The sequence below is a fragment of the Trichoderma reesei genome (genome assembly GCF_000167675.1).
Source record: "Trichoderma reesei QM6a unplaced genomic scaffold TRIREscaffold_1, whole genome shotgun sequence".
Taxonomy (NCBI): Eukaryota; Fungi; Ascomycota; class Sordariomycetes; order Hypocreales; family Hypocreaceae; genus Trichoderma; species Trichoderma reesei.
In genome coordinates this window covers 1,722,526-1,738,106 of record NW_006711148.1, presented here as the reverse complement: position 1 = coordinate 1,738,106, position 15,581 = coordinate 1,722,526, and the positions used below count along the sequence as shown (strand labels likewise).

At 54.5% G+C, this 15,581-nt stretch overlaps 5 protein-coding genes across 5 annotated transcripts; 3 read left to right on the top strand and 2 right to left on the bottom strand.

Moving 5' to 3' along the window:
* Window positions 1-2,894: 2,894 nt before the first annotated feature.
* On the top strand, window positions 2,895-3,316 carry TRIREDRAFT_102836 (uncharacterized protein; the record flags this gene model as incomplete). The annotated part of the gene is made up of 2 exons (XM_006961648.1): window positions 2,895-3,204; window positions 3,261-3,316. The coding sequence occupies 2 exons, from the start codon at window positions 2,895-2,897 to the stop codon at window positions 3,314-3,316; spliced, it is 366 nt and encodes a 121-aa protein (XP_006961710.1).
* A 1,041-nt stretch (window positions 3,317-4,357) lies between these two features.
* On the bottom strand, window positions 4,358-7,247 carry TRIREDRAFT_74047 (large subunit of ribonucleoside-diphosphate reductase; the record flags this gene model as incomplete). Its single annotated transcript, XM_006961217.1, has 3 exons — window positions 4,358-4,397; window positions 4,457-6,948; window positions 6,984-7,247. 3 exons carry the CDS (start codon window positions 7,245-7,247, stop codon window positions 4,358-4,360), a joined length of 2,796 nt encoding a protein of 931 aa, XP_006961279.1.
* Window positions 7,248-8,145: 898 nt separating this feature from the next.
* TRIREDRAFT_53986 (uncharacterized protein) lies at window positions 8,146-9,469 on the top strand (the record flags this gene model as incomplete). Its single annotated transcript, XM_006961647.1, has 3 exons — window positions 8,146-8,208; window positions 8,278-8,455; window positions 8,514-9,469. The coding sequence occupies 3 exons, from the start codon at window positions 8,146-8,148 to the stop codon at window positions 9,467-9,469; spliced, it is 1,197 nt and encodes a 398-aa protein (XP_006961709.1).
* Window positions 9,470-9,568: 99 nt separating this feature from the next.
* Window positions 9,569-11,089, bottom strand: TRIREDRAFT_53684 (uncharacterized protein; the record flags this gene model as incomplete). Its single annotated transcript, XM_006961216.1, has 1 exon — window positions 9,569-11,089. One exon carries the CDS (start codon window positions 11,087-11,089, stop codon window positions 9,569-9,571), a length of 1,521 nt encoding a protein of 506 aa, XP_006961278.1.
* A 3,183-nt stretch (window positions 11,090-14,272) lies between these two features.
* TRIREDRAFT_54426 (uncharacterized protein) lies at window positions 14,273-15,560 on the top strand (the record flags this gene model as incomplete). Its single annotated transcript, XM_006961646.1, has 2 exons — window positions 14,273-14,578; window positions 14,646-15,560. 2 exons carry the CDS (start codon window positions 14,273-14,275, stop codon window positions 15,558-15,560), a joined length of 1,221 nt encoding a protein of 406 aa, XP_006961708.1.
* Window positions 15,561-15,581: the final 21 nt, after the last annotated feature.

The window sequence follows — 15,581 nt, the reverse complement described above, 5'->3', positions numbered from 1 at the left end:
ACCATCGTCGGACCGTGCAATCAAGATCAGCCAGCTGGAGTAACCCTGGTTGTCCTGCCAATGATTCGCCAGTGCTCATTGTATATTTGAGACTCTGGCTCGGCCACGCGTTTGCCAAGTGGCTAGTCGCCGCCGAAAGGAACGAGTAACTGGACGAAATCAAGTCGAGCCATGTCGCCGTGGTACGAGAGGGTCTTTGCTACTATGCTGCTTGGGCGAGCTTCTAGACGGCGAGATGCACAAGCCTCGTGCTCGGGCCTCCTCGGTGCGGTTTGACATAGAATCCTGATTGACTGACCTCATCATGTCGTTTGATCATGGCTTCTGTTGTCATTGACTCACTTGGACGGCTAAATCTACGTCACTTCTGATCCCACATGGAGCATTGCCATGCTTCATTGAACATCGAGGGCTAGATCCCTCCATCCAAATGCTTTACGGCTCTCTGCTGTGGAACCGCATTATTGTTACGTTGATTCATGCAGAGCTAGATTGAACTGGCCCATCGTCGCCCTCCTCTCCTAACGCGAGATACGAATTCAGGGCCGCTTCAAACAAGGCAGTCTGCTTGTCGAGTCGATCCAATACCTGTTCCGTGTCTCTGTGCGATGTTGCTGTCGCCACTGCGCTTCGAAGCTGCCGGGCAGCTTTTCTGTAATCATTGACATCTTGTTTTGCGGGTTGTGCTTCCTTCAGCCGGCGTTGCGAGCGAGCAATGGTAGCACTTGGGGAACCATGACCTAATGCTTGCTTTCCGCGCTCACATATCCAGAAGCAGAGCCCGGCGCAGATATCGCGTGCAATTGATGGTGCTAGATCGACCAACGAATAAGAATGAGTCTGGGCAACGACACCGCGATTCGACGTAGCTGAGTGTTGGCTCATCCATTGAGATATCTCCATGCCGTCGTGAACCGCACGAAGAGCCTCGAGGTCAACGCGAAGAGCCGTTATTTCTGCTTCGAAAGGGGCACCGTCTTGCAAGCCGTATCGAGAAACACAGTCTGCAATCTGCATATAACAGTTGATTTGCAGAAGCCACAGGATGGAGCAGTGCAATGGCAGCAGAAATGCAGCCTTGCTTGATGCGTCAATTGCGAATGGCATCAGTCTACCATCGTCGCATCTCCGCTTGCGAAGATGAGCAGGGCAATCGTCTTCCTGCCAACGATTGAGCCTCTCGTAGAGATGCATGACATCGCGAGGCCTGACGCCATTCCGTTTTGTGCTGACGGTTACCAAAGTTGTTAGAATCTCTCGCGCAACAATAGCTAGCCTCAAGACGGCATCGAGATAGCTCCCAGAGTCATGCCGCGGCAGCGTCCGCGGGCCGTGGCTGTCCTCGCCGTCTGGTATTCGGGACATCATTTTGTGATCCAAGCTATGGAACGCGTCAAGCCCGTATACGTGCCAGAAGAGGAGCTGGCGGCGCTCTTCCAGGCGTGCAAGTGGTGCTGCTGAGCCCGATTGCTCCTCTGATGCATCGCCGTTGGCCATTTGGAATTGAAGAGTGGCCAGGACCAGAGCTTCATGGGTTAAGAAGAGCTTCCCGAGCTGTGATTGGAGAGGCGAGCTTGGCGTCTCATCGTATGTCCAGTCGACCATGACTGCCAGCGCTTCGAGGTCATCCAGACGCATGGCTCCTTTGCCCGTTGAATTGTGCCGGGCCTCCAAGAAGCTTTCTCGGAAGCTGGAGGCCAGGCGTTGCTGCTTGTCCCACTTGTCCTCGGTGTCTATGAAGGAGATGCCTTGGCAGGCAACGGCGTACACGAGGGCGAGGCTGCACCGGCCGGCGTGGTAGTCTTCCCAGAAGGCGTCTTCCATGAGGACCGGGAGGTGGACGGCGGCAAGGTCAAAGTAGGCGTGCAGTGCTGCGTTGAACGTCGTCTCGTCAAGTCCACAATATGACCAGAGTTTATGAAAGGAAGCAGAAGAAGAAGCAGCTGCGTCCCCGAGTAGCTCGTTTAGGCTGTTCTGAGCAGCTTCGTCTCCTAATAAGGAGGGCCGGGCATTGCCATCCATCAAGAGCCCTGGCTCCGGATATTCGAATGACGGATCACACCCGCCCATGAATATTTGGTCCAGGAATAAGATGCTCTCTGGGCTGAGTTCAAAAGGAGTGCCGACGAATGAAAAGTCTGGCGTCTGGTCCACGGATGACGGAATGGCCTCATCGATAAGCGGTCCAGAGCGAGACTCCAATTGCTGCTCCAGCCTGTCCGTCTGTGCTGGAGCCACTGCTTTATCTGTCATTGAGCTCAGATTGCCAACGCTGGTGGCATCGACATCAGGAGAACCTGTCCTCAACAGCTGGGGCTGGTTCTGTCCCACAGGCTCCTCAACGCCAGCGATCCTCCTCCGCCGTCTGCGAAGTCGAACATCATCCGAATCGTCAAGCAGACACTGGATCCCGCGCAGGGAACACGGCGAACAAGACGTCTGGCCCGAGAACGCCCGCGAAGCGCGATCGCACTTGATCTTGCGTCCGTGACAGAAGTCGCAAGACGCCCGCTCGACTCCGCGTTTCAGCCGCATCACATCAAGGAAAGAATGTCCGCTTTGGAGGGCTTTGGAGAGCGGCGACGTCTTGCGATCTTGTAAGGAGAGTTTGCAACCTATAGAGTTCTTGTCATCGCGAGAAGGCGTGAGGGTTTGCTGGCTGTGTGTGTTGTTTCGAAGGGGCTGGGTTTGGGAAAGGTGACGGTTGTTGAGCGGGGATTGAGCGGCGATATGACGGCGATTTAGCGGCGATATCGCTTGGTGGCCGTCTATAGCCTCTGTAAAAGGCACAATGAACAGCTGGGATTCCTTTCGCTAATAGCATTTGATACCTCTTGCAATATCTTCTTCTTTCCACTTATTGCCAAGTGAGATCTCTCTACCGTTCAGAGACAATGAACGTTACAAACACCACCAGCCAAGTCCCCCCAAACGGCATCGGCGCCCTCTCCTTTACGCCTCTCCTCGCACCAAACGCCATCTTTGTAACAATCTTTACATTCCTGCTCCTCATACACATTGCCCTGGCTATCCGCTTCTGGAGGTTCTACGGCTATGCAATCGGCATGCTGGGCGGCCTCTTGTTAGAACTCCTCGGCTACGTCGCAAAAGTCCAGCTCTCGCACAGCCGGGCCAACAAGAACGGATACATCATGTACCCATTCCCCCCTGATCCCACACAAAATACCCCCAACTATATACGCAGTAAATTCTTCAGATACATTAATCTGATAAAAAAACGTCTGTGGGGTTGAATCTAGGTACATCATCGGCCTCACCCTCGGCCCAACGTTCCTCTCCTCCTCCTTATACCTAGGCATAAGCACCCTCCAGCAACACCACCCAGCAGCCCGCTTCAAGCACATCTCTCCTAGAATCTTCTCCACGCTCTTCATTCTCGGAGACTTTGTTTGTTTGTGTTTTATTGGTTGCGGGGGTTCGCTGGCGGCGATCTATGCGGATAGTCCCGTGGGAGTTGATCTCATGATTGCTGGGCTGGGCACGCAAGTCCTCGCCACGGCGATCTTCTGCATTCTTCTTCTGGTCGTATGTAGAAGGACATACAGGCATCTTCAACAGGACAAGAAAATAGGCTACATTATCTGTGAGTTATGTCGTAATTCTTCCACTTTGTTTTTTAGGTCGCAAAGTCTGATTTCATTTGCTTTGCTTTGCTTTGCTTTGCTGCAGGCGCTGTGGTATCTGCCGTTTGTCTGTTTATACGGTCTTGTTGGCGGGTGGCTGAGCTCAACGGGGGATTCAATGGCCCTCTGTCTTCTGCGGAAGGTGTCTTTATTGCGTTGGACAGCATCCCCATGATTGCCATGTCTGTTCTCCTGACGGCGATGCATCCAGAGTTTTGGTTCAACAGCCGTCTACTTGGCGGAAAAGCAATGAGTAGCAGCATCGATTGAATTGGGCAGACAAGGTTGATTGGACTGAGGGCACTGACTGGTGCTGGATCGTCAAGGCAAAGCAGAATATATGCTCTCTACCTCCATACACATGAGGTAGATACTAATGTCTCTGCACGTCAAGTTGCTCGTACGTAGTCATTATGATTTCGACATTTTCGCATCTATGCTAAAACAAGCGGCGGCTGATGAGCACGCAGCGTCATACTCATGTAAACAAGCCGTAAACGTAACAAGAATATACATAGTCCAAGCGCATTAACCAGTGCAGGGCAGCCTAGATGCTTTGATCTGACGCCCGCCGTAAACAAACCTTGAATCCTCAAGAGCCCTATTTCCGTTGCCTATTTGTTCTAATCTTCCTCTGGCACCTCTTTAATCCTCGTCTCCCGGACCGTCGTTCGTGTCGCGGTCAAGCCCACAACTACCTGTTGGACATTCCTCTAGCCACTGCACATGACACAGGCCTCGGGGTTTTCGATGCTGCCTAGAAAGGGGTCAGTGACGGTCCATGTTGTTTTGCTCAAATCAAGAGTTGTGACTTACAGGCCAGAACAGCGTCTGAATAAATGTCTCTTTCCCGCTCCTCGCTATCCTCATCCTTGTCCTCAGCCTGGTTCGGCTTCTTGCTCAGCTCCTCATCCTTGACATTGTCTGAGGGCTCGGTAGGAAGCACCTTGGGGCTGTCTCCCTCATCGACATCGGCCTTCATGGGAGGGGCCTTGTGAGGAGAGGCCAGGGGCCTGCTCGCGGGAGGAGGTGTGGTGGAGGGGGTAATAACTCCGTTGGAGCTCAACGAGTTTGCAGAGCCTTCTTCCCTCTTCGCACTGCTAGGACGAGGGACGGCGGACGGAGAGGACATCATGAATGAAGATCCTGGGGGAGGAGCCCTCTTCTTCAGCACGCGGTCCTTGCTGACGGCGGTATCGGCAACCTTGAGCGCCTGCTGATCAACGGTGAACTGGATAGGCGCAGCTGCGGCCTGGGTACGGAGGTAGTACATGCCGGTCTTGAGACCGAGCTTCCAGCCGGTGAAGTGCATGCTGGTGATCTTGCCCATCGTGGGGTCCTTCATGTGGATGTTCAGGGACTGGGACTGGTCGATGAAAGCACCACGATCAGCCGCCATCTGGACGATTTGACGCTGAGAAATCTCCCAGACGGTCTTGTACAGGGCCTTGATGTCCTCGGGGATGTTGGGAATGTTCTGGATGGAGCCGTTCTCGGCAATGATGCGGTTCTTCATGGCGTCAGACCACAAGCCGGTGTCGACCAGGTCCTTGAGAAGCCAAGGGTTGACAACCTGGAACTCACCAGCAAGGACACGTCGCTGGTAGATGTTGGAGGTGTAGGGCTCGAAGCATTCGTTGTTGCCCAAAATCTGAGAGGTACTGGCAGTGGGCATAGGAGCGACGAGCAAGCTGTTGCGGACACCGTGCTCCTTGATCTGCTCCTTGAGGGAATCCCACTCCCACAGGTCGGAGGGCTTGACGTCCCACATGTCGTACTGGAGGATACCCTCAGATGCAGGCGATCCCTTGAACGATTCATAGGGGCCCTCGACCTTGGCAATCTCCATGGAAGCTTCAAGGGCGGCATGGTAAATGGTCTCGAAGATCTGCTTGTTCAGCTCGCGAGCCTCGGGAGACTCAAAGGGCAGACGCAGAGCGAGGAACGCGTCAGCAAGACCCTGGACACCGACACCGATAGGTCGGTGGCGCATGTTGCTGTTGCGAGCCTCCTGGACGGGGTAGTGGTTCACATCGATGATGCGGTTGAGGTTGCGGACGACCACCTTGGTGACTTCGTGAAGCTTCTTGAAGTCGTAGCATCCCTCGTTGTAGTCAACAAAGGCGGGAAGGGCCAGAGATGCCAAGTTGCAGACAGCGACCTCGTCGGGGGCACAGTACTCAATGATCTCAGTGCAGAGGTTAGAGCTGCGGATGGTGCCCAGGTTCTTCTGGTTGCTCTTGCGGTTGCAGTGGTCCTTGTAGAGCATGAAGGGGTTACCGGTCTCCGTCTGGGCCTCCAGAATGGAGTACCACAGCTTCTGAGCACGGATGGTCTTACGACCACGTCCCTCCCTCTCGTACTTTTCGTACAGAGCCTCAAACTCCTCGCCGTAGCAGTCAGCAAGGCCAGGGCATTCGTTGGGGCACATGAGCGTCCAGTCCAAGTTCTTCTCGACACGCTTCATGAAGAGATCGGGGATCCACAGAGCAAGGAACAAGTCGCGAGCGCGAACCTCCTCCTTGCCGTGGTTCTTGCGGAGATCAAGGAAGTCAAAGACGTCGGCGTGCCAGGGCTCGAGGTAGATGGCAAAGGCACCAGGACGCTTGTTGCCACCCTGGTCGACGTATCGGGCAGTGTTGTTGAAGACTCGCAGCATGGGGATAATGCCGTTGGAGGTACCGTTCGTGCCGGCGATGTAGGAGCCAGTGGCACGGATGCGGTGGACGTTCAGGCCGATACCACCAGCCATCTTGGAAATCATGGCACACGTCTTCAGGGTGTCATAGATACCCTCAATGCTGTCGTCCTTCATGTCCACCAGGAAGCATGAGGACAGCTGGGCTTGCGGGGTACCAGCATTGAAGAGGGTAGGGGAGGCGTGGGTGAAGAACTTGCTGGACATGAGGTGGTATGTCTCGAGGACACGCTCAATGTCGTCTCCCCAGATGCCAACGGCCACTCGCATAATCATGTGCTGTGGCCGCTCGACAATCTTGCCGTCGAGCTTCAGAAGGTATGATCGCTCCAGCGTCTTGAAGCCAAAGTATTGGTAGTTGAAGTCTCGGTCGTAGACGATGGCGGAGTCGAGCTCCTCCTTGTGGCGCATGACACATTCATACGTGTCCTTGGAGATCATGGGCGAGGCTCTGTTGTTCTTGGGGTTGACATAGTGGTAGAGGTCGCTGACGACAGCTGACCACTGCTTCTTGGTCTGCTTGTGGAGGTTGGAGACGGCGATGCGGGCGGCCAGGATGGCATAGTCGGGGTGGGTAACGGTCATGTACGCGGCAGTCTCGGCAGCCTATTGTTCTCATGTTAACGTCTGAGAGGTTTGACGACAAGTTCATGCAGACTCACGAGATCGTCAAGCTGCACCGTCGTGACGCCTCCATAGACACCAGAGATGACCTTCTGGGTAATGGCCACAGGGTCGACATGCTCAGTGTCCAGGCCGTAACACAGCCGCGAGACACGAGCGGTGATCTTGTCGAACTGGACACGCTCCTGACGACCGTCTAACCGCAGATCATTAGCAAAACTCGAACAATTTCCTCTGGATCCAGGCAATGAGGTTGGGATACATACCACGCTTCCTGACATACATGGCGGCGGTGGAGGGAGCAGCTGGATTAAAGAATGACGTAGGCGGTGATGCTCTTTCCAAAGGCTCTCAAGACGCTTGCAGGTATCAGTCAAGACACACCAGCAGTCAGTCAGAGCTCTTGAAGGCTGTCGAGGTGAATCGAAGCCTTTGGGGGTGTTTGTTTGGCGTGTCTGGTTTTGGGAGAGAGGAAGAGTGAGCGTGTTCCCCCTCCAGAAGCCGGTGGGAAGAACGTTTTATTCTCAGGCGCGTCTCCAGCACGCGCCACGCCAGCTGTTTAGCGTGAAAATACCATTAAAACCCATTGAAAGCGTGTAAAGCGGGAGGGACAAAAAAAAAAAAAAAAAAAAAAAAATGAGGTGCCCCGCGCAAAGCACCATTCCAGTGAGCAGGTCAGTGGCTTCGGCCAGTCAAAGGGCGAGGGCGGCCCCAAAACAGACCCAACAATCACTGCCTCTTTCGTCCTCGTTAAGCCGGATCGGGTTTCATCAACAAAGATGCTAAAGGGCCCCGAGGGCAATTAATCATCCTCAGGTACATGCTTTGAGTTACAGCCAGGGAAGCTCTGTTTTGGTGGATACGCGAATCCCGAGCGCGTGTCTTGGTCATCGAATGTGCGGGAGGTGTCGCGGGGTCACGTGAGCTTCATGAGTGGTTCAAATGTCTCTTCTCCAAGAGATGACTAAGCGGGATTTTCAAGATGCCATTTCATCGATGCATCTTGACCGCAGTCAACCATGTACATCTCCGATATTGGCGTGTGAATACCTAGGTAGATCTTGCTTCATATTCGAGACTCATTGCGTATACATGTCGTTTGCGTTGGGCAGACTCCGTCATCATCTGCCACGCCATTATACCGCAGCCCTCACTCGTTTCTCATCAGCATCTCGCACAATGAGTGCCCCGCAGTCCGGCTCCGAGCCGGCATCAGATTCTTATAAGCCTAGATATATCGATGTATCTCACCCATTCGAGCATTTTCTTAAAAGAGGGAACAGTCAGGTTGCTAATACGTGTTTTTTACAGATAGGAATCAACCTAGCCGATCCCATCTACAGGGGCAAGCATCGCGGCGTCCAGAGACACCCAGACGACCTCAAGGATGTCATCAGCAGAGCCAAGGAGGTCGGATGCACCAAGCTCATCGTGACGGGCTCCGACTTTACGAGTGCTCGCGATGCCTTGGAGCTGGCCAAAGAATTTCGTTGGTGAGCCCTTGCCCCCGCGGTTGCAACCATATACTGACCTTGGATCAAATCCAGCTGGAACATGCTATGCAACCGCCGGCATCCACCCCTGTAGCAGTGCCATCTTTTGCAAGGGAGGCCACGGAAGACATGACGAGCATACAACCCCATGTGAGCCCGAGAGTTCAGAACCAGTTGAGCACAAAGGCGAGCCCGACCCGGAAACGTCAGCCAAGGTGATTGACGAGCTCACGACGCTGCTTGCCGACGCCAGAGCATCCAGCAAGCATCACCTGGTGGCCATGGGGGAATTCGGACTCGACTACGACCGGCTGCACTACTGCGGAAAAGCCGCCCAGCTACACTCCTTTGAAGCTCAGCTCAAAGTGGCCGCCTCTCTCCAGCCCCAGCTCCCGCTGTTCTTGCACTCGAGAGCTGCGCATCGCGACTTTGTGGACCTGTTGAAAGGGGCTTTCGGTGACAGGCTCGAGAGGCTGGAAAAGGGCGGCGTGGTGCACAGCTTCACGGGCACAATAGAGGAAATGAAGGAGCTGATGGATCTGGGCCTGCACATTGGCGTCAATGGCTGCAGTCTCAAGACGGAGGAGAACCTCGCCATGGTGAAGGAAATCACCCTCGACAGGATCATGCTCGAAACAGACGGGCCCTGGTGCGAGGTTCGGCCGAGCCATGCCGGATACCAATACCTGATAGAGAAGAAGCCCGAGCCGGAACCGCAAGCGACGAATGGTGAGCCTCAGCCCGCTGACGCAGCCGCGCAGCAGCAGACGAAGCGGCCGAAGAAACAGAAGAACCAGAAGAAGGAGCCCGACGTGCCCAGCCGCTTCAAAGTCGTAAAGAAAGAGCAATGGCAGCAAGGGGCCATGATCAAGGGCCGCAACGAGCCGTGCACCATCGAGAGGGTTGCCAAGATTGTTGCCGCTGTCAAGGGCGTCAGCATCGAAGAGCTTTGCGAGGCATCTTGGAGGAACACGGTCAATGTCTTTGGCCTCGGCGAAGAGGCAAATTAGAATTCATCCTGGTTTCTCATCCGTAAGGGTATCAAAAAGCGCATAGAAAGAAACAGTATACAGTATATCCAAAAACCAAAGATGCCGGACACCATCTCATCACAGCCCCGATCCCTTGTTGCCCTTGATCCGTCCATGCCTGACAATACCCAACGTAACGCCATCCTCCCCTGTCATCCAGCCGGGCATTCGTTCGCCGTCTATGATACCGGTTTCAACGAGTTGTCTGATACCCGCAAAGACGTGGTTTCCTTGAAAGGTGATTTGCACCGTTGGCTTCCACTGTGAAGGGTTCTTGGGTTCATTCAATTCTTCCTCATCGACATCGCCAGTTTGACGGAGCGCAGCATCAATCGTTCTTCTTCGAGCTGACACGGATGCTTCCGCGAGAGCATCGCCCTTGTCCTTCCCCGACCCTAGCTTTTCTGCAGCGACAGAGGTGGGAAAGGGGTCCTCGAGCAGAACATCGATCCTTTCTATACCCTTTCCATCATTGACGAGGCCAGAGTCGCCAAACCGCGCTTGAGCAACGAGCTTGGCTCGTTTAGCAGCCCGCTGGTCTGAGTTGAGCGGTTTCAGCCTCTTTCGGCTCTTGTCAGAGACGGAGGAGTATTCGGATAGCGGTGGAGTGGGGAGTACAGCATCGAGGGGAGACTTTTTGTTCTTATCAGAGGCGTAAATGCTCCAACCACCTCCTGCGGCATTGCCTCGCCCAGGCCCCCTTTTATCCAGGAGTGTTTCCAGGTTCCGGCTCGTAAGGTTGGTTGGTTTAAGAGTATACCGTTCTCTTGGCCTCGATAATGCTTTCGGTACACCCTGGATAATCAGGTTCTGGAGGCTCCTTGATTCGCCGCCGGTAGCTGGGCCATTGGCTTGAGACTTGGTGATGTAAATGTGGGAAGAACCATCCGGGAAGGCCAGGTATACCGTCCGAGATGAAGTAAAGTTGGTGGCCTCTCCGCTTCCGGTGACGCCTGAAAGGGCCAGACTGCTATTGTAGGGAGATTCGATGACGAATATGCGTAGCAGCAGGACTGGGAGGTCCTTTGGTCGGTGGAAGTGGTAGTGAGCCTTGATATCCGGCAGGACCTGGTCCTGGAGGCTTTGCAGAAACGTTGACGGATGAAATCGCGGGACGCTCAGCGCCTTGTCATCGACCCGAAGGACCTCGTCTTCGACACCCTTTGTGGGAGGCTTCAGCGGGAGTATCTTATAAGCCGTCCATTTCTGCGACATTGGATGCTCTTCCAGATGATAAAAGTCCACCATGGCGAGCTGATACAGCGACAGTCCGTGCCGCCAGTCTCCCTCCAGTATGCGATTGGCCACGTCGCGCTTTGATCCCTTTTGCTGCTGCATGTCGACATAGAGCTCGTACAGCTGCTGGACTGATTCGCACGGAGGGTACACATCATCCGGGTCAATCTCATCTTCGTCGCTTCTCCGCTCCAGGTACGGCACCGCATTGGCTATGGTGTCTCCGTCAAGCCAGCTGAGGGCGAGGGAAATGAGGGCCTCGCGGGAGAGCCGGTTCAAGCTCTTTATGACGGCTGGGTTTGAAGAATCAACGCGGAGTGACGCAGGCAGCCTGGCCTTTGTCGGTACCGAGAATCGGGCCATTGCGAGGGCCTGAGAGGAGTCGCTGTGGCTTTCTGAAGAGGTTGAGGATGTAAGTTGTGCAATTTGTCCCCTACATGGCGGCTGTCGCGAAGCCGAGGAGGTGGGTGAGAAGATGAACTTGACTGTCTTGGTGAGTTAGAGTCCATTAGACGCGGCCTCAAGAGGATGAGAACGCGTTGTAGGAAAATACGTACATATGTGTGCTTAGTCATCACACGGGCTGCCCCGAGCTGCTACAGGTTAGGAGAGGACAGCTCCAACTGCACTTTTCAATATATTGAAGTGCTCGGAAAAAAAACCGGAAAATAGATGGTTTTGACGATAATAGATGAATGATTCTCTGTTGGTGACTCCTAGGAACAAGTCTCATGTATCGCGAAGTCGGCACGTTACTGCTTCAAGTTGCTACCTATAGGTGCATGATCAAGACGTGCAGGAGAACGGTGGTTCGATTACGAGTCTTTCTATGAGAGTATATACATAAAATTACACTGACAAATCGCAAAACAACCCCCAGATCAGATGCCGATGAATCAAGATAAAAATTTAGACACTGGATGGAGGACTTCCCGCACTATCGACTCAAAGACACCCATCTGAACTGCAGCACCAAATCTATAGGTACTCGCAACACTCATGTCATTAGCAGCCATCCTTCGAAAGACAAAGGGCCATTGTGTGTTAAATATCAACTTACCCATGGCATTTCGCTGCATCGCGCAATCTCTCTGCCAGCTTATTGATACTCTGCATCTCAAACCCTCCGAAAAACGGCTGCCGGCGGATATAATGCCACGCCTGTATCGGCGTCACATCGCCATCTGATGACACGCTCGGCGCAAGACTCAGCAGCCGCTCAAGCACAGCCGCCGGAGCGTTCTGGTACGGCGGCGGCACTGGGTTCTCAGGGTCGATAGGCGGTAGAGACAAGCAGGAGTGCAGCTGAGATGTAGTGGTCAAAGCATGGCCGCTTGGCTCGTTTGGTTTCTTGGGATTGCCGTGTATATGGCCCAGACAGGGGCTCTCTAGGCTTTACAGTCATCCATTCATTGGTCAGCTTCCGTCTTCTGTCAGTCTGAGAGAAAGTGTTTAGGGGATTATGCATACGTCAGCACAAATTCCATCCCAACGGTTGTGGCATCGAGCTCGCAAAGGCGAGTCTTGCTACCGGGGTTGACGGGGGGACCTGTGGCCGTGACTGTCGGCACTTGAACCGGGATCGGCGGTAGGCCTTTGTCTCGGGAGAGGTGGTCCGAGCCGTGCTGATGCAGGTAATTGAGATTCTCATCGGTCCAGAAATCACCTGGGCTTGTCGCCTTTTCCGCAAAGGCTGCCCATGTATCTCTCGGGGCAGCGCCAGATCTTGGTGTTTGTCCATGGGCAGTGTCGATATTGCGTGGAGTAAGTTGCAGCATGTCTAGATGCAGGGTATCATCCTCAGGAGACGGTAGCCAGTTGACATCACTCTCAGCTGGGATGGAGATGCCATGTTGAGATAGGAGGATCGTCAGCATCTGAACCTTTTCATGGAGCTGCTGGACCTCGGACGTTAATCCGGCTTCACTCTTCCGAGTCCTTGCTAGCTCAAACTCGAGGGCCTTGGTGTACTTGTCCTTCCGATCCCGATACGATCTATCGGCCAAGACTTAGCGGCCATCGGGAAATGCAGGGGAAAAGAAGGACGTGTCAGGTACTCACTGCTGGGCACGGCGGAGTTGGGCGCGCCTCTTCTCGACGGGGTCGGCCTTTGGCTCTGTTACTCCGCTCCGGGGTCAGCATGAGATCTCTGTCTCTTTCTGTCTCTGTCTCTGTCTGTCTATCTTTTTCTCTCTCTGCCACCTGAAGATTGCTAAAGCAGGAGAAAGGGCTAAATCAAATGTTCGGGGGATCGGAACCAACCTTTTGGGTTGAAGATGCGGAATATCTTGTCTGCCATTACGACGCCACGAATACAATTATGGGGTACGTGATTGAGGAGCTATCGGTCTGATTGTTGCTCATTGGACGATGGAGAAGCTGGAGAATGGGAGAATGGGCTGGTGAGCACCTTGTTCGCTTTTCAAGATTCCAAATGGCATGCCCATCTGAGGGGGGGAGTCTCTTTCCGAAATAGGCATATTTGATGACCTGGACTTACCATGCAAGCAATTTGCAGCGTGTTAAGTACCTGAGGACTCTCCGCCAGGGGGAAGACACCTTGTGCTTGGTTGGGAATAGTCGCAGCTGGTGATTGAACGATTTGTGTTGTTGACAGTTGAGATGAGTTTGAGAAAGGGGTCGGCCGAGTCGCAAATTCTTCTCTCGAGTAAGGTAATGCCAAAACTTGAATAGCTGCAATTGGTCCAAGGGTCTAATACATGTACCTTTCCTCCCCCCTTGCGATGCTACTCAGCTTTGCTCACTTGCAAGAAAACAGTATTACAACTCATGTTGTCCCCCCCTTCTACTCTACTTGGGAGATGCTTCTTCTCGCGTCGAAACAAACGCTCGAGCACCTCCAGTCGACCCGTTTCACCCCCCCGATCCTCCGTGTCACAGATCCGAACAAAGGCCTTGCCTTGCCCATCGCCCATGTCCCAAACAGGAAATGGCACCACCCTCCCGTTGCGTCAGTCCCCGAATCAGATGCTTGTGCTTCAGACCCCTGTCCCGTCTTATGCCCGAATAGGAAATTCTGATTATCGACGTTCTGAGATTAAGCTCGTGGAGATGCGAAAAGATTCCTCATGAGGAGCCTCGTTCCTGAGCTATCGTGTGTTTCTGGAGAGGAGGTTGCGTTACAGCTTCCGGGGGAGAAATGGCACTATCTTGCTTGTTGACGAGTGCTGGAAACGTCGGACTCGCTTTGCACGGCACCGGTTCATTGGAGACGCGGAAATGGCCGTGGAGTCTTTGGGGGGGGAGGGAGACAGGAGTTGAGGAGGCATCGTGGGAAGAAGTGTATAAGTAGGGGCGACGAAGCCGATATCAGTTGCTGGATCATTCCAATCAACAACTTCTCTCTCTCTCTCTCTCTCTCTCTTTCTCTTCAGCTCATCTTTAATCACCTCAAATTACCAAGTCTGACATTAAGCAACTCTGGCAGTTGACTTGTCCTTGACGCCTCCACAACATCACCTCTGCATTTATACACCCTATTTCCATTGCCCAACCAGACAATCTTCATCAACCAAGCTTCTCACAATGCATTCCTCCACGTGGACATCCCTGCTCCTCCTCGGCCTGGCCAACCTGGTGCCCGATGCCTCAGCCCGACCGTCCGCCTGCCCTCCGCCCGTCAAGCCCGGCAAGGCCATCTACACCATCACCAACGAGAAGCAGAACAGCGTCATCGCCCTGCCCATTGGCAGCGACGGCTTGCTGTACCAGGGAACCAGCACTCCAACCGGCGGCTCGGGATCGAATGCCCTGACTGCGAGCGGCAAGACCACGGCGCCTGCTGCTCCCGATGCTCTGGTTTCGCAGTCCGCCCTGACTGTTGTTGGCAACGTAAGTGAAGGAGGACTCACCAGCCATATGACCCCTACGAAGCCATCGCTAACATGCTTCGTTATAGAACCTGTTCGCCGTCAACGCCGGCTCAAACACAGTCACCATGTTTGCCATTGACCCCAAGAACCCGACCCGCCTCACCATGCTGGGCAAGCCCATCGCCATCCCCGGCGACTTCCCGACCACCGTGGCGGCATCGGCCAAGAACCAGCTCGTCTGCGTGGGAGCAACCGGCGCCAAGTCGGGCATCTCCTGCGCCCCCTTCTCCTCGCGTGGCATCGGCAAGATGGACCAGCTCCGCCCCATCGGACTGAACCAGACGACGCCGCCCGTGGGACCCCCAAACACCATCTCCCAGGTCTTCTTCTCCGCAGACGAAGAGACGCTCTTTGCCACCGTCAAGGGCGACCCTACCGCCAACACCAAGGGCGTCCTGGGCGTCTTTGGGGTTGAGCCGCCTTGCAACGGACGGGGCGCTGCGACTGTGAGCGAGGAGGGCAAGCTGACGCAGGTGGACGGCAGCATTGTTCTCTTCGGCTCGTCCGCTATTCAGGGATCATCCGATCTCTTCGTCACGGACGCTGCCTTTGGCGCTGCGGTGCTGTCGGTTGATGCCAAGACGGGTGCTGCGAGCATCAAGGGCAAGGCCACCATCGACGGCCAGGGAGCGACGTGCTGGGCGGCCATCTCTCCCGAGACAAACACTGCCTTTGTCACCGACGTCGCCGTCAACCGCATCGTCGAGGTGTCTCTGACCGACGCCAGCATCCAGTCCATCACAGACCTCAACAACGGCGACCCCGGCCTGATTGACATCCGTGCTGCGGGCAGCTTCGTCTACGCTCTCAGCCCCGGCAACGGAACCACCCTGCCGGCCGTGACCGTGATGGATGTGGTGACCAAGAAGCAGGTTCAGCACTTTCAGCTCAAGGGACTGGGCGCCAGCAAGAATGCTCAGGGTGTTGCCGTGCTGCTGTAAGATGGCTGGAGGTGTGGAGTG